Consider the following 26171-nt stretch of genomic DNA (forward strand, 5'->3'; position numbering starts at 1 on the left):
TTTAATTTGAATGCTACATTTATTAAAAAGATGGTTGAATGATGAATATTTTACAAAAATTACAATATTGCAATACTACAGTTAAACCTAATAATTTTCACAACACACACAAAAGAATTCCAAACTTAAATACTTATGTCCTATACTTAATTCTAATCTGCACGCCGCGCCGTATTACTCGCTCGCACGTATTCAGATTGATTATACTTACTCCCATTGTATTTGTTTCTAAATTTCTGTTAATCCTATATATTATAGACGTTGTTTTACTGGCTCGCACGTAGTCACACTGATTATACTTACTCCCATCGTACTTTGTTTTTAAATTTCTTTTAATTCTACATATTATAGACATATTATTTATGTCTTAATACATACTTACGTTATTATTGTATTTATATATTAGTACTTTATCATAACATTTTTCTAGAATCACTATAATCAAAGTCATGAGCGATTCACCCTCGGGATTGGTCAGCGTCATGTTTGGGATCGTGCGATGCGTTAGTGAAAACGTGAATTTGTATATACATACTGTGTTAGTGAAAACGTGAGTTGTGTAACGTACTCATTCCTAATTCATCGGTTAACAGCGAGAAAGAGCAAACAGTGATGAGTAAATGAAAACTTCCAGTAGTATTATAGATGTAGCTTGATATCGAATTATATAAAATGGCTGTACATGCGTCCTTAATAATATTGGTAGAAAATTAAATAGAATAATAAATAATATCATCATATATTTTAATTTAATAAAATTTTTTTGCAGAGTACGTATCCATAGCGCTTTTTCTTTTTTTTAAAAAAAGATAAATGTATGCTAATATCTCATGCATTTTGTAGTGTTTAATATCTCCTTAGAAACAGTATATGAATTAATCAATTTAGTACATTTTTTTTCCGAAGAACCGAAGAATACACACTTTTAGCGTCTTTTTTCCTCTTTTTTTAAAAGGATAAATGTTGTACTGTATAATTATCCTATATATCAAAATTGAATTAACATATTATGAGGATCATCTCACCTTCGATTTACAATAGATGGTATAATGCAACCGTATTATATTTAGTCAAATTTGTCGAATAATAGACGAAGTAGTATGAGTCATCAATCCAAACTAATTCATCGATTAACAGCAAGAAAGGGCAATAGAATAAAAGAAAATTTCCAGTAGTATTATAGATGTAACTTAATGTCAAATTATATAATATGATTACATGTGTTCTTAATAATATTAGTAAATAAACTAAATAGAATAATAAATAATATCATCAAATTGAAGCTGCAAAGAGATTTACAGTTTATAGTTACAGATTGAAAACTTAAACATGTCTTAAACTTAAAATTATAAAGAAAATAATGATAATTTATAAATTTATGTATAAATTTATGTATAAATATATATATAATTTGAATCAAAGCAACAACAGAATATAAATAAAACAGAATATAAATAAAATTGCTTTCAGTTACATATAAAACAATTAACAAATTAAATAGAATTGTACATAATTATTATAGAAATAGAGAGTAAAAATTATGCAACACTTACAATATTCATGAAGGCAGATACAAATAATATATGTTGATAAGTTTGCAATTGTCTATTACGATTGCAAATTACAATAAAAAACTTAGAGTAGGTTATAACGGAACATGTATTGCAATACAATCATAGATTTGATTGGAAAAATGTCAGAATAATGGATACTGAATCAAATCATAATAAAAGACTCATTTCTGAAACACTGCATATAAAAGAACAGTTAAATAGTATACAATTAAAAAAAGAAGACATCGAATCTCTAGATGACATATATGTTTATCTGTTAAATTTAATTTCGAATAATAACAAAAACGATAGCGCTTAGTCTCTTTGTTCTCTTGACATACATGTAGTATCATTTGCGTTTAAACTCTCTCAGTCAAGGTCTTGTATCACGGAACAATAACCGACTCTTTTACTTTGCAATCGTAACAGACAGCTGCAAACTTGTCCACATATATTATTTTATTTGTCTTCATAAATATTGCATAATTTTTACTCTCTATTTCCATAATAATTATGTACAACTCTATTTAATTTATTAATTGGTTTATATATAACTGAAAGCAATTTTATTTATATTCAGTTGTTGCTTTGATTCAAATTATACAATATATATTTATACATAAATTTATAAATTATCATTGTTTTAACTATATAATTTTAATTGTTTAAGATATATTTAAGTTTTCAATCTGTATCGATATCTCTTTATAACTTCAATTTGACGATATTATTTATTATTCTATTTAGTTTATTCACCAATATTATTTATTATTTTATTTAGTTTATCTACCAATATTATTAAAGACGCGCATATAACTGTCTTATATAATTTGACATCAAGCTACATCTATAATACTACTAGAAATTTTCTTTTACTTGTACTGACTTACTTTTAACTGCCCTTTCTCGCTGTTAACCGATGAATTTTGGTTTGGATTGATGATTCATCATTACTTCGTCTATTATTCAACAAATTTGACTAAATATAATACGGTTGCGTCTATTGTAAATCGAAAGTGAAATGATCCTCATAATATGTTAATTTAATTTTAATATATGAGATAATTATATTTTCCTCAGCTGATGAAGACTAAGAATAGTCGAAACATACCGTTTGAATTTATCATTAAAAAATATAATTGTGGAAAATAAATTTTACTTTGTCACACCTAATTATATCCTTAAAAATGTTTAATAATCCTGTTAAATGCAACTTTTAAAGGCCATGTAGAAGGTCCCGCGAAAATTCTAACTGGATCTTGTTCTGGTGGAACAGACTTACAATTTGATGGGAGTAATGACCCATTTGAATGCTTGGAACTTTGCTAAAATCGATCTTGAATTCGATTTGATCATTTTTTCACATTAATCACATTAATTAATTTTACATTAATTTTAACTATTATATATTTCTTAAGGCGTATATCGTAAAGCTAAATGAATTATTGCATTGTGTTCAACGACCAAAAAACATACAGTACTACATTTAAAATCTGGATTAAGCCATTTTTGCATCAAATCAAACATAATGAGGAAAATCATTCATCATCAAGGAAAATCCATCATTAAGGAAAATCGAAATTTTGATTTAAAAATCGTTCACTAGCGATCTCTAAATCATACTATAAAAATTTATCGGTGTTGTTTTGACATGAAATGGAAGCTTTTGAGTTGAGGCCGATTAAAAAAAAAATTCTTTTTCTTATCCATCTAAATGTATGTATATGTTACGGGCAATGTGATTAGTATGGGCATTATACATAATGGCCGGTCAATATGTATAATGCCCGCTTGTTTTGGGCAATGTGAATAATGTAAACAAAAACATTCAAATTAATCAAATGACTGGTCATTATGAATAATGTCCACAGACTAGTGGGAAATGTAAATTAGTAATAGATTGAAAGTCTGAAAATATCATTATAAAAAATAGAGGTAAATATTTACCTTTAGTCCTTTACACAGCCTGCCCCAAATGACTTCTCACTAACTTTGATGTTGACCTTGTCCTTTAAGAAGATCATTGATTTTTTTTCTGTCGCTAGTTCTATTCATTATGAAGTTATGAATAGAACAATTTTTATGAATAACACACAATTTTTAAACATAAAATATATATTTCAGCAGTATTTTCCCTTGACAGAAAAAGATAAAAGTCATGCGCCCCCAAATAGGGGGGAGCTGAGGTGAGAGTCGCTTCAGATGAAGTCGTGCGCCCCCAAGCAGGGGGGGGAAGGGAGATGAGTTGGGATTCGCTTCGTCTCCTGTCAAGAAGTGCACAACTTTCCATGCAAAGCAATTCCTACCCAAAGAGGTTGCATATATACAGTAGAGGAGCCAGCTAAGAATGTGTGAGCGAATAGAAAGAAACAGAAAACAAAATGGCCATCAGCATCCTTGTTTAATTGCGCATGCGCTGTTGATTTTCAGTGTTAGGTGGGGAGATTTCAGGAGAGTAATATATCAATACCGCTCCATTCAGCTTTCAAAGTTTTATGCGCGGCGCAACATTAGACAAAGATAAAGATAACCATCCCGTATTCTTTCCTTTTCTACTGTCTAACATTTCCACTTACAGGATCCCTATGCTTGCCTACTCTACATATATATATATATATATATATATATATATATATATACACAAAACCTCTTTGCTTCTCTCCCCTTGCATGGGGGCGCACGATTTTCATCATGGTGGAAGTATTACATGATGTGTGCAGTTCGGTCAACCACGCCTACTTTTGCTCCGCATCTATAGTATGCACTACCAACTGTGAAACGTGAAAAAAACATGGGACGTTTCATAGTCCGTTTTTATTTTAAAATTGTCTTAAATAATGTCTTAAGATACAGTCCTCGCATTGACTTATGATATCTTAAGACATTATTTAAGACAGTTTTAAAATAAAAACAAACTATAACTACCGTCTCATGTTTATTGTTTAACAGTTAGAGAACTATACTACTGTACTGAGCTAGTTTTTAAACGAGTAGTTACTTATACTGCGAATATTCCATATACGGCAGAGGTTTAGAAAGAAACATTGTCCAACTGCACACATCATGTTATCCCTTTCACCTGAAGCGACTCCCACTCCACCTCCCCTCCCCCCCCCCGCCTAGGAGCGCACGATTTTCACCTGAAATGATAAAAATTATTCTGTTCATAACTTTTTAATGAATAACAAGCGATGGAAAAAAATCAATAACCTTAACTTCTTTGAAAGTCAAGGTCGGTGATTAAGGTCATTAAACTCGAGGTCGGTGAAAAGTCATTTGGAGCGGGCTGTGTAAAGGTAAATTTGCCCCTATTTTTTATAATGATATTATAAAGGTACATTTGCCCCTATTTTTTATAATGATATTTTTAGACTTTCAATTTATTAATCACATTTCCCATTAGTCCAAGGGCATTATTCATAATGACCGATCAATTTTATTAATTTGAACATTTTTACTTACATTATTCACATTGCCATTTTCACATTGCATTATTCACAAAACAAGCGGACATTATCCATATTGATCGGTCATTATGTATAATGCCCTCATTAATCACATGCCCGTAACACATATAGTAATATATGTTACGGGCATGTGATTAATGAGGGCATTATACATAATGGCCGACCAATATGTCCACTTGTGCGCGCACATACATACACAGTACCCTCCATAAATTTGGGAACACCCTACGTTTTACAGATTTGTAAATAATTATTTAATTTAAAAAAGACGAAATAAAACATACATATGTTATCTACATTATAGATAACGTATGTATGTATGTACTTTTATTTCGTCTTTTTTCAATTAAAGATTTAATAACATACTATTAAAATATGGAATTTTAATTAAAATGCGCTTCATACAAAATCTGATTCTTCGGGGCCATTTTACAATTTTTACTGAAATAAAATAGTTTATCACTTTTATAAAAACCGTTAAACTACAATTAAATAACCTGTACATATACAACAAATATAAGTACGACGTTGCAAAATAAGTGGAAATATAAATAAACATTAGACCAAAGTGCGAAATTTAATCTTGAGCGCTTCGATGCTGAAATGATTGTCCAACATATTTTCAGCATGTACAAGCTTATAGGTGTTCTAGATAAATGTTTATCGTCATTTAGACATTTTCCGAAGTGTTTAAATCAAAAACATGTAGAGATCGCTATCACGTAATGGCTTTCCTGTAAAACATAGGGTTCCTAAACTTATAGAGAGTACTGTGTGTGTGTGTGTGTGTGTGTGTGTGTGTGTGTGTGTGTGTGTGTGTGTGCGCGTGCGTGCGTGCGTGCGTGCGTGCGTGCGTGCGTGCGTGCGTGCGTGTGTGTGTGTGTGTGTGTTGTGTGTATTGTGTGTAGTAATGTTTCAATATTTTATATTAATTTCACCGTTATTTGAAGGTCGGTATACAATAAGAGGGCAATAAATAGAGCAGATATAAAATTAGTTATAATAATTGCTGTGATGTCTATTATTTCTTCAAATATACCTTCAAATTCCATCGCATCATATATATAATACTACAAGTGCATTTTTTATTCTATAGGAAAATTTATTATTATTGTAGTTTAAAGATATTTAAAGAATATTATGTATATTGTATAATAAAAAACGAAAAAAAGAAGAAAAAAATGCTCAGCCTGCATTGTGCAGAAGGCTCGCGTTAACTCCGCGCTGCGTCCTATACTGTATATGGATTTTACAGTCTTAGTTAATTGCTATAATGTGCATCTAACACATTTCACGATCGCCTTGTCATCCTTCGTCATCGCTATTATATTTGTTTCATTATGCATTATATTCGAATTGTAATACTTATTTTTTATAAATATATCTTCATATGTTTCTTTTTTAACTATTCATTGTACACAAATTGTTCCTGTATTTAACATAAAATTGAATATAAAATTTGACATTGGGTTACTTTGGCTTGCATTACACATGTTTATTTATCAGAAGCATATTTTATATCCATTAATAAGTAAAAAGATCAGTTTACAAGCAAACAATTTTTTTAAATTTAATCATGATGAATGCATATATTCACTCGATATAAAGTACGTGTTTCACTTTAGAAGGCAGATAGAATTGATGCAAAAGTATCGTATTTTTTTTACGATTAATCATTATAATTAGGGTAGCTCAATTTTATATTGCAGTCTAAAATTACAAAACAAATTTATAATATAAAAATAAGTCTAATTAACTAAATTTTATGTACAATATTATATAACCATTTTGCCTAAATAAAGTAAAAACATTTCAAATACAGATGTAGACATCATTCTCTTCTTTTTCTTTTTTATACAGACATATATTATTTTGCAAAAATAATGTTACGGATACATTAATATTGTTCATTTTGTCTCTCGGGAGCTATTCGGAATCGCTCCGAACCCAGCGTACTTGAAATGTAGGATTCACACTACGTACAACATCCGTCATATGACAAATATCGTAGACACTACGTAATGTGAATCCTACATTTCAAATATGCGGAGCAAACAGCTATTAACACATAGAAAGCTACATCGATGAGAACGAGATTTACATTCACCTTTTGAGGACTTCTGTATTATTAATAAAAATGTTAAATTATAAATAAAAATGTATACTTCATTTGCTTAAAAATAAATACTGTATAGAAACAACTGTAATTCTGACGAAACGACTGCTCATCATGATTCTGATGAATTCGTATGTGTAATGCCATATAAAATCTTTTGATGAACTTTATACTTAAAAATTATATTTATTGAATCTTTATATGGCACAATTTATGCATGCCAATTTACTGTTGCATCAACTCACCTTGCATTTTCTTCAAGTGAACATCTCATACTCCATTCACACCAATAATAACGTGACAATTTCTTAAATACAAATTATAATCATTTTGGTACATTTTCTTGAAATCTTGTATGACAATTAACTTCGTTAGAACGAACCGTTATTTAAAACACACACAATGTTGTCTCATTAATAAATTTTTCTTAACGAATTTTATAATATTCTCATTCAAGATTACAAAACAATACCATTTTACCGTTGTTTTTGTTCTATCTGTTGCGCGCAAACGTGTGCATTATTATAAATTCAGTTTTTTTAATAATAAAAATACAAGCGGATATAATAAAACTCAATGCTACAAATGAATTTAATCGATACGTGTGTACATACATTATTGTATTATTTTTTTCCTTTTCTGTGTACAAGTAATGTTGTGTCTACATGTATCATGTAAGGCACGCACAGAACGTGCGTGTAATCTATTCTATCTCTCAATGAGACACCATAAAGTGAGCCATGATATAATACTTGAGGCTATATGTGGTATGTGTGAAAACATGTCGGAGCCTCACATTCATTTAGCGATGTTCTATTGAAAGTTATGCTGTCTGGCGTCACTATAAAGTCGCGTTTCCATTCTCCTACCTTGACATTTCTTAACCTTGAAGTTTAGTTCTTTAGAGGAAGTAGTCTGGCGTTCGCCTGGTAACATGTGGTTCTCCACGTCTTGGTGCTGGGTCAAATTGTAGGCTGTAACAAAAAATCAAAAGAAAATTAATAATAATATCTACCAGTAAAGTTGCATCATGCTTTTTAATATCTTTAAACAATAAACATCTTTATATCAATAAAATCTTTTAACAATAAAGGAAATATAACGTGGCATACATTTATGATTATACAGAGATGGTTTGAACATGATAAAATTCTGAACAAAATAAAATAGGAATCCAATTTTCAAAGTTTGATTGTTTCTGTTTTATTCTATATAATGAAAGAGTTACCAAAGTTGGACCTCGAAAATTGGATTCAAATTTTATTTCGTTCAGAATTGTAATTGTTACCACATTGTTCAGGTTTGAAATTGTTACCACTTTATCCTACATTTAAAGACTTTATCATACATTTCATCACATGTACAATCCTATAAAATTTAATATTGTTTATCAATACATTTGTTTAAAAAAATTTTAATGTAGCAACATGCATTCAATATGCGTTTAATAGATCATCTGAGTAATCATGTCAATAAAAGCCGACTCAGATTATTGGTGTGTATGGAGTTTATTCGAGTATAATATAAAATTGATTACATAAACGTTTCAATTTTTCATTTAGGATCCTCTTCAATGTTATTCTCTCATCTATATCTCATAATGCTTATAACGCGAGTGCCCAAAATATTAAAATAAAAACCTGTGTTACATAAAAATCGCTTTTACATAAAATTCGTTATAAATTTATGGTATGTCAAGATGTGACGTGTTCCTTCGTCCAATATAAGTTCCTCATCAAATTGACAAATTTACTAAATAATGTAATCAATTATATGATGTAAAATACATGTTAAATTCAAAACTTACAAAACATGCTAAGCTATATTAGAACGCCGCACGGTGGGCCAAAAAAAATGACCAAAAGTATTAAAAATGCTCCAATTGCTGTTAAATTGAGTATTCAGGGATTTTATCCCTGATATCGAATTAAAACTTAAAAATTAGAAATTGAAAATGGTGGATCCAACATGACGCACGAAAATGCTAAAAATGTTTCAATTGCTCAAATTCTTATCGGCTTTTTTTATGGTCGCTGATTTCGAATCTGAACTCAAAATTTAGAAATTCAAAATGGCGGATCTAAAATGGCGGAATAGAATGTTAAAAAAAATGTCAAATCTCGTTAAATATACTTATTTAAAATGACTTTTATACATCTACATATACATATATTAAGTGTCAAGCAAATTAGTTAAAAAAGTAAAATTATTTTTTTTTAATAATGTAAATTATTATAATAAACAATTTGTAATAAACGTATAATAAAATAATTATTAAATACGCATACGCACGCGCGCGCGCGCGCGCGCACACACACACACACACACACACACACACACACATACACACACACAAAATTTAAAATATAGTAATTTTTATTTTTTGTAATTTCATGAAATATTATTTTTATATATTTGTTAATAATTATTGCGTACGAATCTGTTATAAATCCTACTATTATTAGTAAGGATTATTTAAAAAAACATAAATTATTTGAAAGATTTAATTTAGATGTATACTTCTTATAGTACAATATTAATTTTAATAATTTTAAAAATTATAAATTTGAAGACATTTTTTTACTGAATATTTTTTTTCATAACGTTTGTTAAAATTAAATCCAAATAATTATTATTACATAAGGATTTGTTTTTTTGTTACTTATTGTCAATATTATAAATTTTCAAAGAATTTACATCCTGCGGAGAGGTAAAGTTTAGTTGTTTTATTTCTTGGGATCAAAAGGGGCAGCTGGTGACAGCATATATGAAAGTCAACTAACATAGAAGTACAATAATATTTATAAAATCGGATTCCGCAGTGGAGGTTCGAAGAGATTTTGATTGATACATAGTTTAATATCAGAATACTGTAAAAGAGTATGCTTTAAATCTTACTTCTAAAAACAAATCAACCTTTCTTGCGGATAACAATTTAGAAATCATATTTCATGCATATTTTAATTATGAAATAACATTCAAAACATTGGAGAATAAATAAATATTACACAAGGAATACTGTTTACGTCAAAACGATCAATCGACAATTGTAACTACAATTGTAACTTTCTAAATTAGAAAGTATGTAGACACAAAATTAATAACGCATTATTCTAAAATTTTGCATAAATGTACATTTATTCCTTTGGATAATAATAAGAACTTTTCTAAATTAATGCTGCTAATAACTGTTGGCCATTTTTGATTAGTTTTTGGTGTCTCCTGACCCACTGTGCGCCGTTGAGATCAGTTGTTCGTTCGATATGTGAATCTCATGTGAGAATATGATAAACAATCGATATTCATCACGCGATACAATTGTTGTGGAGAGGGAGAAAATCTCACACTATAGATTATACATCTGAGTATACCAAATCCAACAAATCAGTATCATTTTTCTAAATTTAACATTTTTTTACTGTTTTATATGGATCATAGATATGGAAAGATTGTGATGCGTCATATGTGAGCTAAATGAACAGAATGTTAAAAATATGAATAAACGAGCATAAGAACCACAAATTAGACTCAATAATATTCTGTTATAACGGAGCACAGACTGGAATCAATGTATGATTTTAATTGAGAAGAGGTAAAGGTTTTGGATGAGGAGAGAATTCTACAAAGACGTCTTATATATATATATATATGTATATATATATATATATATATATATATATATATATATATATATATATATATCTCCCTAGATCTCAGCGCCCACCAAGGGATAATAACGCCCATGTTGCGAATCTATGTGTTCTAGATAATGAGAGAATTCTACAAAGACGTCTTATATCTGAGATGATTCATATAAAAAGCAAAAAAAATAAGTTAAACTTAAAAAAATGATTTGTTGGATTCGATATACTCAGATGTATTATCTATGTGAGACTCTCTCTCTCTCTCTCTCTCTCTCTCTCTCTCTCTCTCTCTCTCTCTCTCTCTCTCTCTCTCTCTCTCTCTCCCTCCCCCCCTCTCTCTCTCTCCACAACAATTGTATCGCGTGACAAATATCGATTATTTATCATACTTTCACACGAGATTCACATGTCGAACAGACAACTTCTCTTCACAGCGTTCTAAGCTTAGCATGTAAGTTTTAAATATAACATTTTATATTTACATCATGTAATTATTTAATAAATTTGTCAATTTGATGAGGAACTATGTTGGACGAAGGAACGCGTCACATCTTGACACACCATAAATTTATAACGAATTTTATATGTAAAAGCGACTTTTAATGTAACATAGATTTTTATTTTAATATTTTTGATACTCGCATTGTAAGCGTTATGAGATATAGAGAGAATAGCATTGAAGAGGATCCTAAATGAAGGATCAAAATGTTTGCGCAGTCAATTATATATTATATTCGAATAAACACATACATACCAATAACAGGTGTCAGTTCTTAGTGGCGTGATTACTCGGATAATTAATTCGTTAGAACCTAAACTATAACTTCCATATTATTTAATAAATCAATAGAATAATTTGCAAGTAAACGTTACATTATAATTATAAAAATTTTAAAGTCATACTCACAATGAATATTTTAAAGCATCATCCAGTTCCATAATTGCAGCTTGATTACCACAACGATAACAGTAATTAGGTGCTGAGAATATAGTTACGACGTTGCGATCATGACACCTGAAAGAAGAGATAGTACACGTTATAAGCACTATTACATGTATAGAAGAAAAAATATATATTTGAAACTTCTTATGAAATATCCTTGGTTGAACTATACATGTATAGAAGAAAAAATATTTATTTTAATTTAAATTAAAATTGAAATTACCAATTGTAACCTTCCATAACCAATTGATGAGCCCGTGAAACAAGTGTTAGTCCATTGGAGTGATTAAACGTTTCAGAAATATCTTGACCAAAAGTATATCCTGCTCCACGGGGTGAAATTCCCCATCCTCCTCTATCATCTGGATCTGACCAAAGCAGATCGCACATAGGACCCTGTATTAAATAATAGACACACATACACACATACAATTACAACACTAAATTAAGTTCCATTATTACAATAGTTATTATAAACACTACAAATGCTGATACTAACTTCATGTGGTACTTCCTGAAGACGATCTAGAGCACGTATATGATCTAAAGTGTCAATCGATGGTGACAGACCACCATGCAAACAAAATATTTGGCCATCTACCAATGCCGTTAATGGTAAATAATCGAATAAATCCGTAAAGAATTTCCATACATTGGCATTTCCATATTTACGTAAGCATTCATCATAAAACCCATATACCTGTGTGATTTGTCTTGATTCGTGATTTCCTCGCAGAATGGTTATTCTTTCTCGATATCTTACCTTTAATTGTACAAAACAAATCCGAGAAAGAAAAAATAAATAAATGTCTTATTTTTTCGAAAAAATTAACATATATATATATATATATATATATATATATATACATATATTGTACAATTAAATATAATAATTAAGTATTTAATAAAGCATGACAATTTAATAAAATTATAATAATTATATACTATATATTATACCTTAAGAGCTACAAGCAAAGTGACAGTCTCGACTGAATAATAGCCACGATCAACATAATCGCCCATAAAAAGGTAATTTGTATCAGGCGATTTGCCACCTATTCTGAACAATTCCATCAAATCGTGGAACTGTCCATGTACATCTCCACATACTGTTACAGGACATTTTACTTCTTGTACATTAGATTCCTTAGCTAAAATTTCTTTCGCCTGAAATTTTTAAATATGATAAAACACTATTGTTGACACACATACATATAGCTATCAAAATCATTAAAAATAAAAATAGATTAATTTGCAACAAGTACAAGACAGTATGTCTATATATATACACACACACACACACACACACACACACACACACACACACACACACACACACACACACACACACACACACACACACACACACACACACACACACACACACACAGAGGGTATTATTTTTGACTGAAACTTTTTGCATCTTCCATTTTTCCTCTTTTTTCTTTTCATATTGAAAAAAAAAATAGAAAACTGTGGAGATAAAAGTTCAGCTAAAACAAAATAAAACAATAACATTTATTCCTTAAATACATAATATAATCATAAGTCATCTTTACAGACACATGAGATAATGTTGTAAAGATCTATCATCAACTAATATGATAAGCAGGGCTCGATGTTATTTCAAATAAATTTATTTAGAATATATATTTTAAATAAAGAAAAAATTAAAAACTTATTTAGTATTTATTATTTTAAATAACTTCTTTTGACCTATTTCTTATTTAATATTTAAAATAAGTTTTTGGAAATTATTTTTTATTTTAAATAAGTTGTTTTTTATCGATTTTATATTTTAAATAATTTTCTGGAATCTATTTTATATTTTTTATTTTAAATAAATTATATCAGTTATGTCACTGATCCGATCAGTGATGGTAAGTGTAGTTTTATTTATATATATATATACTTCATCATAAATACTATGATATATATATATATATATATATGTATAAATATATATAAATCATAGTACATTTATGATGAAGTATACGAAGTATAAGCATGTGTGTGTGGAGTACGAGATACATCCATATATGATCCATGTTAATTTTCCACTTGATTCGCAGAGGATTAATACTATTAAGTATTAATTATTGGCTATACTAAAAAAAATTAAACTATAAAAAAAATTAAAACATTATAAATATATATTTATATGTTCAAATAAATAAAATCGTTAAAATATTCTATATTTACTATTTAAAATGTTTACTTAAAATATTTCTTATTTTATATTTTAAATAAGTTTTCAAAGTCAATTTCTTATTTAAAATAAGAAATAGCCTTCGAAAACTTATTTAAAATAAAAGATAAGTTATATTTTAAATAAAAGGTAAAAATTATTATTTATTTTAAATAAATAAATGCATTTTCGGATCCCATTTCTTATTTTATATTTTAAATAAGTCGTATCAGTTATTTTACCAAGTCCTGGTGATAAGATATGATGACAGATCTTTCAAATTATAGTCCGTTTGTAATCACAAATTATCTCTCAATATTCAAATAAAAATTTTTTTCATAACAAATGAATTTCCATTGCCAATTACAGATATAATTACTGGCATACATTCAGAAAAACAGATACTTTGGCCAACTGGCATATCATACCAATACAATGTGGAGAAACATTATTGCAAAGAAGTCACAGCTATAATACCTTCAAATTTCTAAATATAGATTCATTCAAAAATACTCAAAATAATTTCATTTAGTTCAGTCTACTAGAAATATTTAAATCAATCTCAAAATAATCAAATGTACAGAATATTTTTCAAATAATCCTTTACATAAGTATCATATTGCCTTTAAGAATTCCTATATTAAGGATTAATAATATTAAGGATTAATAATATATAGGATAATTCCTATATTAATATATTCCTATATTATTTCTTTCCAGTTTGTCAAATATATATCCTTACAAAAATTTTATTTTAATTACTTAACATCCAGCACTTTTAGTACTCGAAACAAGTAATTCATTAGTATTTTTCAATATTAAATTGACTAATATTAAATTGAATTTCTCTAAGGATACCAAAGTCCTGGCTTTTAATAAACTTGGAACACAATTCTTATTTTTTTTTTGTTACATTAATGAAATATAATGAAATAGAATATCTCAGTCTATAAGCGACTGCATGATTCATAGCAAAGTGATAACTTTCCTCATAATCGCACTCACCAATCGAAAGAAAAATAGTCAATAACAGATGTTATTACCGAATGTAAAACATATTACAGTTATCGTAACTGATAAGATTATTCATCTCCTAGATAAATCATAGAGCCTTAAGTATCTCAAAAGACGTACACCAGCAAAATTACGACGCAACAACGGAGCGTTCACCTGTTGCGGAACTGCGTTAACAGGTTTAAAACGGCATGTATAAGCAAGAATAATCGATCTAGAATCATGAATCCCGGTCGTTACCCAAAGGTAGCCATCAAAATGCGAGCTTCTCGGAGAAGGAAAGGGGTGAATTCATCATCGAGAACGAGACTACGACGATGGGAAAAATCCCGAGATCCCCGGGGTGCACGATGATCCTCATAAACGTTCCGTAACGTCCATGACACATCGTCGATATCATGTTTGATAGCAATTTGAGATAGCAGAGAACGGTAAACGATGCATTCGAACGCGGCACGCGACAGCCGTGTGCGAATAACGGAAAATAACGTAACGCGGCCATTCACGGGGATGTTCCAAACGGGGCGGAGCCATGCTTAACGAGCATGTCGAATGTGTACCTTATCGCAGAGGGTTTTCACTTGGCTTTCTGTCAGTTGTTTGCAGTCGTTTAATTGTTCTATCCACTGGTCAAGTTCCTTGAGCGACGCCTTATCCTCCATCGTACTTGTCCCACAATTTTGCACGGGAAATTAACGCGGTCGTGCGGTCGGTCGCACTCCTCACTAGCGCATGTAATCCGATCGCCCAAGCGTATCCTTTAACGCGAAGCTAAATCATCCGAGTTTATCTCCACCACTGCACGCCACTGACCACGAATCCCGCAACACAAATACCTCGTGAAAACGGACAGCGCTTGTTCACTGCAGTCACACAAAATGGCCGAACGCCGAGCGCTGGCGCGATGATGTCACGGCACCACGAAGTAATAAGAAGGAGATCAAACTCGAGGTCTGAAAATGGGTTCGAAACCACAGTATACAGTATGGACACTAAACTTTTTATGTAGTTTCCAATTTTTAGTGCGCATGCGTCGATTTCCAATCAGGAATATGGCTGCCTTCAATAAGTTGAAATCACAGGTTAGGTGGATCTCTTTTCCAAAAAATATAATTAACTCTTTCGCCTACAATATCGTGTGAGACTCGTGGTAAGGAGATCGGGCCAAACATGAGTATCACGAATGAGAGCCGTGGTACGTTCATACAAAGCTTAATTTTTTTTTAATTTGTAAGAGAAGAGTAGGACAAAGGGTTAATAAAATTAAGTTTTACTAAAAAAAATTAAATCAAATTTTTTCGGAGACGCTATATTGGGTAGATTGTTATATTTATATACGATAAAATATTCTTGTAATAAAGTTTGCATTTGTGTACGTATATTATTAAATTATTACAACTTCACATTTAATTTTCATGTAATATATTATTTTTCTATACATAATTATTCAATTATTCAATTTTCATATACTTAATCAATTATTATTTTTAATTTACTTATTACTGTTTAATATTATTATTATTATTAATGTAAATATTATCTTTATATAATTATGAGTTTGTTAACGTTATATTATTACATAATATAATTTGATTTAAAAATACTTGCTATAAACAATTTTTATGACACGATCGAATTGTCTTTTTTTTTAGAAAAATCATTCTTTATAAAAACTCAAATTTATAAGTGTCCGACCCACAACATGGCGGCAAGTCATGTGACCTGGAACTCACTACATCAAAGGTGCTGACGCTCAGCGTCCATATTGTATGTACTTATAGTGACTCCACACAATAAAAGGAACAGAGAACAGAGAACAGAGAATAAGAATTTCAACCTATCAGAAATCATATATTGTGGAATATTTGGATCTACAGGTAAGAACCAATTATGCTCATTCGCTCGGCAAGCATGCCTAGCCACTTTGTCGTCTTGAACTCGCCCATTATTTCCGAAAATCCATATAAAATTGAGACGGTATGATTTTAGTGCTATCGTGCCTTGCGGGAAAAATTGAAAGTATTACTGTCACGTGGTCGCAGATCACACGTATATACGTGTGTGTATATACGTGTTACACACATACATATCACGGAGTATTTTGCACGCATACGATCATCGATATACCCTGCATTCGCTTAGACCGCCGTTCAATGAGAGGAAATTTACAGCAGAACAGACAGCGCGACCAATCACAATTCTGCAGTCATTACTCTGCTTGCTTTTCTGCTATTGTGATTGGTCTCGCTATTCCATTCTGCAAATTTCCGCTCATGGGATGGCATCCTTATGGCGCAGTCCCATGGTGCGGAATGGCGCAATGCGGAATTGGCGGAACGTTCGTGATTGGTCGTGACTTCATTCCGTCGATTCCGCCGTTTTCTGTTACGCAAATTTATTTCTTTTGCGGATTTGCCAATGCCTGTATATGTGCATGTGCATATACTTATAAAAACTAACTTCATTAAGCTTATGATGTAAGAACATCAAGTGTTCCGTTGTGCATAATGGCGATAGCAATACTGAAAACAACCAATCAAATTTTTGTCTAAATTGACTTTTCTGCGTATAATAACGCTGACATATTGGGATAGTCAATCAAATTTTTCCCTAGATTCCTGCTACTGCGCAACTATGGAAACGGAATATCTCTCTCTCTATTTTACATCACGGTTGTGGTTTAAACAGAGAAAACTGTCTTCTACAAGCGCATAATTTTTAATCAATAATATTGTTCGTTTTATCTCTCGGGAGTTACTCTTGAAATGTAGGATTCACATTATGTATGATATCTAATGTGATACGACATCTGACATTCATTAGCTGCGTTCAGCGGACTCAATAGTCGACTAAGCGCTCGGTGTTATTGGTGTATTCTTTTAGATCATCCAATCAGCATTTTAGATCTGGAAGAATATATCAATAGCAGCGAGCGCTCACTCAATTGTTGAGTCCGCTGAATGCAGTCATCGTTACGATGAATGTCAGACATCATATGATGGATGTCATACATAGTGTGAATCCTACATTTCAAGTACGCTGAGTTAATTCGGAGCAACCCCGAGTAGCTACCGAAAGATAAAACGAACAATGCTAATATGCTGAGACATGTTCGTATTACCACCTGGGTGTTCTCCGGGTGTTATGTCATCCTTGTTTAATATTCGATAAATAACAATAATGGAGTGATACCTGGATGCAATCTGCAGTCGGATGGAAATCTGAATATAACTCTGAAAGTAATTAATTAAGTCTCCAGATAAATACGAAGGTCAATATGATGAGAACACGAATGTCATACAGGTATATATAGTATATAGAAAAGCGAAAATGTAAATCAAAATCAATCAAAGATGGGTACACAAAACGAAGTCGGAGTAATATTCCTGTATGTATGTGTGTTTCCAATCCGCAGGAATTCATTTTTCTATGTCCCATTAAGCGGAACTTGCAAATGCGCAATCAATGCAAGCCAATGACGAACACTATTCTGATAGATCTAATAAAAGTGACCTAAAAAAACCTGGAAAAACTTACGATTGGTCAGAGCTAATTGCGCATTCCGCAAATTCCGTTCCATGAGACATAGGAAAACACATTTCAACGGAATCGGCGGAATGAACCACAACCAATCACGAACTTTCCGCATTGCACTAATTCCGCACTATGGGAGCGCGCCATTACGCTACGGTGCATAGCGGTTAGGATATATCCACACAACTTGCATAGCCGCATAAACGTATGCATAAAAAAATTATCCAATCGTATTTCTCTTAAGAACTGTCTACATAAGTCGCAAACATAGAACAATTCACAGACGCATTTGCGACAGTCAATTAGAAGTACTAATTGCTACTAATTACTAATTACTATTATTAGTACCAATCAATGGTACTAATAACAGTTTTTGATTAGCTATCGCAAATGCGTTTGCTTAAGGGCCGTTTACATAAGTCGCAAATACATAACAGTTGTGTATGTAGTGTATGTATTTTGAAATCAACGCTTCATATTGGTTGTCACAACAAACTTGTGATCGGCTTGTATCTAATGTAGAATGGGCCTTATAAAGACGCACATAAAATGTGATTGCATAATTTTTGTTGTGCATACAATTATGCGATTATGCAAGTTTGTGTGGATATACCCTTAGCACAGAAGTATTATGCCTGTTCTACAATAAAGTCACAAATCGTAAGCCGTAAGAAATTGATCAATCACAATTAAGTGTGAGAAGAATAATCAACTATAATTGGTTTATTTCTTACGGCTTACTGCGCTTACTCTTTTATAGAACAGGCCTTGGGAGCGTTTATATTGGCCATAATTGTACGCTGTATGCCGTAATCTGTAAGCCGTAAAAAGTTGACCAATCACCTTCGAGTATTCTCTTTTTACCGATGAATAAAAGAGAAATACTTGACTGTGAGTAATTAATTTTTACAGATTATGGCATACAGCATACGATTACAGTTAAATATAAACGCTCCTATTTTATCCTTGTTGTTTACCGAATGTTAAACAAGGATTAAATGATACTCTTTGAACTAATCGTTGCGTAAACGAATGCACCTATATAATACTGGACAGAGCATTAATTCGGATATACAATAGGTGTTTTAAGTCTTAAGCCATAAGAAATGAATGAATCACAGATTATTCTTTTCGCATTCGATTGTAATTGATCAGTTTTTTACGACTTAAGGCTTAAAACACCTATTGTAGATCCGAGCTTAAGTGGGGAGCACAGATTCTTGCATAATGCATAATGCATACCGCATAAGAGAATTAACCAATCGAAATTCTTTTTTTCTATGAAATGAAAGAAAAGGCAAAATTCTGATTAGTTGATTCGCTTATGTATTATACATTATGCGTTATGCAAAAGTCTATGCTGCGGCTTTAATCCTCTTAGTCCGTGCGCGATTAGCGACATGACTAAAGCCCTAAACACAATTCGAGGCAATAGCGATAAGAATAGCAATAAAAATATTATAGAAATAAACAATATATAATTGTCGTCTCCCGTTACACAATTACTGGATTCACACTGTATCCGACGTCGTACGTCGATGTTCTACCAATCAGAAAGCAGAATTTTATTTGGTATCGATGATATAAAACAAAATCCTGTTTTCTGATTGGTTGCAGAGCGTCGCACGTCGGATACAGTGTAAATCCAGCAAATGCCGCGAAAGAAATAAAAAATGCCAACCAATTTGATTTCGTATATAAACTATAGTATATTCTTTTATCCGTTTTAATTTTGATATAAATAGAATGAAAAATCTGGACGCCAATTAGTAGGCTATAAGGTGATAGACACAGAATTCCAACTTATCGGAAATTTATCGCTTTGCCTTATTCCGTGCCTATGTACATTGACATATGCATTCCCGTATATTAGATTGTCAGTTTCTATCACTATCACTATTGCTATTGCTGTTTTTATCGCTACCGCTGTTGCTTTGCATTGTGTTTAGGCTTAAACCTTACGTCCGCTTACAACTAAATTTGATGTAAAGACGAAATAATCTGAATTTTTATAAATTTTAAAAAAGTAATCGATCTAACAAACAAGAATGGATTAAAATGGATTAAAATTCTTTTAATGCGGACTTTAAATCCATTAAAAATGAACTGAATGGATTGAAATGGATTGGATCCGAGCTGACACTAGTCTTTAATATTAAAAAAAAATATATTCATATTTAAAAGCGTTACAAATTTTATTTCTAAGACATTATAAGAATTATACCTGAAATTAAATTGATATTAAAAAACATACTTTAGGGATTCGAACTTCTGAATCATGAATCTTCTACGTTGCTCGCTACAATACTTCTTCAATTGGTAAATGTGTTATTCATTCTCTACTTCAATTACAACTAAACTAGTAAAGAAATTATATAGATATAATAAAAATATCATCATTTAACAGATATAATAAAATGTAAACAATTTACATTACTATGAGACAACATTGGGTAAGTGTCGAATAACTTAATCTTGTTTGGCCGATGTCGTGCATCGTGATTAGTCTAATATTTGGGCTGTGTTCGACTTGATTCGCGAGTATTCACATCGATCATTTATTTTACTTCTAATCAAAGAGAAACAAAAGAATATAGCTCAATTATTTTTATGTTACAACTTTTTTTAACTTAGTTGGGTTAAAATAAAAAATTTCCTACTTATAATTTTGAATAATTTAAATAGCATTTATGGTCCATTTTTAAATAAAAACTTTTTTTATTCAATTAGATTGAAAAACTGCATTTCATATTCAGAATATTGAATTGAGCAGTATTCACATTGCACAGAAAATGCTAATATTATTTTTAGATTGAAAGACATACAGATATGCTCTATGTAATTCCTATAAATGAATAAAAATGCATTCAGGATTGAAAAGGATTTATTTTAACATTCAGGAATCCATATTTCTGAAAATCCGAATCCATTTTAATCAATTTCAATGCATTATCGTTTACTGGAGAGGGAAAGAACCGAAGTCCTTAAGTATATGTATATGTTGTACATACATGCCCATCGACAATTGTCGATATTCGGTACGATATTGACGTCTGTCGCTTGCATGACCGATACATATCGTCGAACATAATACTGAGTCGCGATTCTGTAACTGTCTTTACACGCCTACCGACAATTGTCGATGTCGTTGCGCAGCTTTTTCACTACATAAAATATCTGCGCAACGACAACTGTCGGCAGGCGTGTAAAGACAGTTACGGAATCGCGCCCTGGGTATCGATCATGTAACTTTTTCTCTAGAGCAGTGCTCGCAAAGATTTGTACATTTCGGGCCGACTCCGGCGCAATATTCCCACTACCACTCGAGGCTCGGCGGCCGAGCCGCCGGACGCTCACGTGACGCTCAGGAACGTCTCTGTAGCTTAAACGTATAGAGGTCGCATCTTACGTTATTAAAGAATATTTTTCTTATAAAATAATTTTTGTTTTTTTAAAATCAAATACTAAATTTTCCAAAACATTTTATCATAATAATTTTTGCTTACTAGAAATTATTGTAATAATTATCTTGAAACTAACGTGGTTCTAATATTAACACATATAAAAAATAAGAGCATAAAAAACCACAGCACAAGTTATAGTTTGTGATATTTAATTATTATTACATTAATTAAAACATTAAACGTTTCGGCCACAATCTGGCCATCTTCAGTAATTCAATAATATTCTTAAAACGCAGAGTTACATCTAGTTGACATTAAATTCAACAGTCAAGAGTTGTAATTAAATAAACATGTTCTTTTATATGTGAAGATGCTTCATACGGTAATGTTACACCGTCAATTGTCATATCAAGAAAAGTGTAGAACAAGAATTTCCAGATTCTAAATAAAATTGTATATATTAAAATCTTCTAGTCGGAATATAAAGAAATAGAATCATTACCTGTTTTACAGCAAAAAAACCAAACGATGAATCTCGAGTATTTCTTTTACACAGTTAGAATTTTGTCGTGACATTATGTGTTGTTATTTGTCCCATCATATATTTTACCACTATTTATATATCTGAGTCAAAAATTTTTAGAAAGTTCTAGAATTGTTTATTAACGGAAAGAGACATCCTTCTTTAGAAGAGGAAAATAAACCTCAGGCAAACCTTCCGTGTCACTTTGCTTATTGATACCACTTGTTTGTCTTTTTATATGTATCATTTCCGAAATTCTTCTTTTCGCTAAAGATTGTTCTATATCTAAAATTCTTATATTATCCCAATCTAATTCATGCATCTCATTCATACGGTGACGTGAAACCACAGAAATTTCGGAAGAAGGTTTTCTTATATCGGCCTTATGTTCTTTAATCCGAGTTTTTAATTTCCTTTTGGTTTGGCCAACATAAGACGATTCACAGTTTAAGCAATTAATTTTATAAACTACTCCGCATTGGTCATCCTTAGGCAAAGAATCCTTTCCTATCTTAATAAATGTATTCAATTTATTCATAGGTTTATAAGCTATATTAAAACCGTACACATGTGAAAGTTTTTTAAATTTTTCCGAAACTTTGCCCAAATATGGTATCGTGAAAAATTTTTTTGAAGTAACATTAGAGTCACATTCATTATTAATTTCTTTACGATTTTGATCTAAATTAGTTCTGTTTTCCAACGTTTTAATTCTATTATTTATTGTAGAAAATATAAACTTTAAAGGATAATCATTACTTAGAAACGTGTGAATTAATTCAGAGATGTTTTTCATGAAATTTAGGATGGGATAAGAATAGAATTCTATCAAATTGCCCAATAATAACTCCGCTTTTGTGTTCTAATGGATGATTCGAAAAATAATTAAGATATCTCCCAGAATTGGTAGGTTTTTTATAAATATCGAAGATGATATTTCCTTCCTGTCTCATTAATTTAACATCTAGGAAATGTATGCCGTTATCATCGCCAAAGTCCACAGTAAATTTAAGCCTTTCATGATATGAGTTAAACAATTCTAAAACTCCTTCAACTTTTTCTTTGTGTATAGCTAATACAATATCGTCCACATAACGAAAATAAAAAGATGAATTGATGTTATTCTTGGTAATGATTTCTTGTTCAAAATCTTGTAAAACAATGTTCGCCAGTATGGGGGACAAAGGAGAACCCATTGGCATGCCAAAAATCTGTTTAAATATTTTATTATCAAAACTAAAAAATGTAGAATTAATTATAATCATAATTGCTTTGATAAATTCATGTAAAGGAATCGAAGTCTTATTCTCCATAAAATTCCACCTACGTTCAATACTTTTTGATACTAATTCAGTCGAAATATTCGTGTACATGGAGACCACGTCAAATGATATAATACTAAAATTTGTATCAATTGCTTTACCATTGAGTTTATTTACTAAATCAAAGCTGTTTTTAACGAAACTGAAATTTTTTATGTTATTATTGTCAATGATTTCTTTTAAGAAAGTCGCCAGTGGATAAAAAGCACTATTAATACAGCTGACAATCAATCTTAAAGGGTGACCTTCTTTGTGAATTTTTGGCAAACCGTAAGATCTCGGAAGTTCGCCGTCCGAAACGTACAATTTTTTATATAAATTAGAATCAATGTACCCCTTATTTTTCCAATTTTTTAATAATTTACCAATTTCACCAGTTATTTTCTTAGTGGGATCTTTTTTGATTGAATCGTATGTAGTATGATCATTAAGAATCTCATAAATTTTTTCTTTATAGCTATCTCGATTCATAATTACGGTGATATTCCCTTTATCCGCTCTAGTAATTAAAATATCAGGATTCTCTGAGATGAATCGCTTAACCTCTCTTACACCTTCGTATAAAATTGTATTTTCAGAAGATTTACTATTACAATTCTTAATCGCTTTAAGAATTTGGACAGTTTCATTCCTAACATTTTTACGCGTTTCATCATCCGCCCTAAAAAGATTATATTCCACGTGTTTGATGAACTCACGTGTAATACCATCCTTACTAATCAAGTTGTTAGGCAAATTAAATTGTTGACCTAATTGTAGTAAAACTAAGGCTTTATCTGAAACTTTAGCATTGCTCAGATTTATCAGCCATTGTTCATTAATATTACTTATATCAAAATTGCCATTAAATCTTTCAGGAGTGATATTAATATTGTATGATGAATGAATTGTGTCAGGATTCGTGATTTTAGTTGAAACTGTATTCAATTTTAAAGGTGCACAGGAAGTATCACAATTCATCTCAGAGTTCACAAATTTCGTAATATTATAGTTAATACAATTTATATTCAAAATTTCTTGGCGAATATGTTTGGCGCGCAGATTAGAGATTTTTTTGCCGATTCTATCTTATTCCTTTTGCCACATAATGTCAAAGTTAAATTCCTGTCTTCGAAAGAAAGAATAAGCTATATTATTCGGTAGAATTTTTTCAATTTTTCTACAAATGCTAAATAATTCCGATTTTGTTTGCCCAAGATGTTTATAGGCGTCTTGTAATTCTACCCTTAAGTATTTAAAAATAAAATTATATTTGAGTTTGTCAATTCTTTCTTTTGAAGAATGGAACAGCTTATTACTATCCTTTCGTGTGAATCTATACATATGAATAGGAACTAGACGTTCCTTTATACTAGATGGGGTGAAAAGTAACCTCCCTGGGAATGAAAAAAATTTTTTTCTTATGCAGAATCTCGCCCAAAATATGGCGTGTTCGCTCAGTACTAATCTTTGTAGCATCTGCTAGCTCGCGCACCTTCACTTTCCGGTCAGCCAACACCATTTCATGTATTTTTTTGACATTTTCCTCGGTAACCGCATCGGAGGGCCTGACGCTGCGGACTTCATCGGTAGTGGAGTTGCGGCCACCACGAAACTCTCGAAACCAATATTTGACGGTGTAATCTGACGGAGTATTAGCCACATAATATTTATCCAACTTTTCTTTTGTTTCCTTCGCCGTTTTGCCTCTCAAAAAATAATGTTTTATGAGAGAACGAAAATCGTTTTCGCAAACACGTCAACAACAATCAGCTCTCAAAACAAAACTAAGGGCAGTATCGCACTGCCACTTGGCATGTCTGCTTAAATATGAACGGACTACAAGGCACCATAAACTTTTTTGCAGTAGTGGCGCATTCTGGCGGTCAAGGAGGTTACCTTTCACCCCATCTAATACATGTTTTTAAGAATTGAATTTGTATCCTTGTATAAATATTCGCTCTATGAGTTCTTACACATTTCTTCAGAAGCAAACATACGTGTAATCCAAAATTAAAATTGATGAAGTCAAAAAATTGCGTTAATTTACACATGTTAATGCTCGTGTAATTAAAAAATATCTTGAAACTAACGTGGTTCTAATATTAACACATATAAAAAATAAGAGCATAAAAAACCACAGCACAAGTTATAGTTTGTGATATTTAATTATTATTACATTAATTAAAACATTAAACGTTTCGGCCACAATCTGGCCATCTTCAATAATTCAATAATATTCTTTAAACGCAGAGTTACATCTAGTTGACATTAAATTCAACAGTCGAGAGTTGTAATTAAATAAACATGTTCTTTTATATGTGAAGATGCTTCATACGGTAATGTTACACCGTCAATTGTCATATCAAGAAAAGTGTAGAACAAGAATTTCCAGATTCTAAATAAAATTGTATATATTAAAATTGTATATATTAAAATTGTATATATTAAAATCTTCTAGTCGGAATATAAAGAAATAGAATC

General features: G+C 31.0%; 1 protein-coding gene and 3 long non-coding RNA genes across 4 annotated transcripts in view; 2 read left to right on the forward strand and 2 right to left on the reverse strand.

Annotated features, from left to right (window-relative positions):
• mts (protein phosphatase 2 catalytic subunit mts) lies at positions 1–15817 on the reverse strand. The gene is made up of 6 exons (XM_087403930.1): positions 15486–15817; positions 12681–12890; positions 12223–12486; positions 11947–12119; positions 11688–11795; positions 1–8110 (listed from the first exon to the last, which is right to left on the reverse strand). Exons 1-6 carry the CDS (start codon positions 15585–15587, stop codon positions 8038–8040), a joined length of 930 nt encoding a protein of 309 aa, XP_087260056.1. The 5' UTR covers positions 15588–15817; the 3' UTR covers positions 1–8037.
• Positions 15797–26171, forward strand: part of LOC147910085 (uncharacterized) — a 12244-nt gene continuing 1869 nt past the window's right edge. The window contains exons 1-3 of the long non-coding RNA XR_015544377.1: positions 15797–15876; positions 15935–16120; positions 16578–16802. This is a non-coding gene — a long non-coding RNA (uncharacterized LOC147910085). The remainder of the gene's footprint in view (positions 15877–15934; positions 16121–16577; positions 16803–26171) is intronic.
• On the forward strand, positions 16819–22329 carry LOC147910086 (uncharacterized). Its single transcript, XR_015544378.1, has 2 exons — positions 16819–20778; positions 20867–22329. It is a non-coding gene; the product is annotated as an uncharacterized LOC147910086 (long non-coding RNA).
• Positions 25367–26171, reverse strand: part of LOC147910087 (uncharacterized) — a 1823-nt gene continuing 1018 nt past the window's right edge. The window contains exon 2 of the long non-coding RNA XR_015544376.1: positions 25367–26085. This is a non-coding gene — a long non-coding RNA (uncharacterized LOC147910087). The remainder of the gene's footprint in view (positions 26086–26171) is intronic.

The sequence above is a fragment of the Acromyrmex echinatior genome, chromosome 3 (genome assembly GCF_024713525.1).
Source record: "Acromyrmex echinatior isolate Ae372 chromosome 3, ASM2471352v2, whole genome shotgun sequence".
Lineage (NCBI taxonomy): Eukaryota > Metazoa > Arthropoda > Insecta > Hymenoptera > Formicidae > Acromyrmex > Acromyrmex echinatior.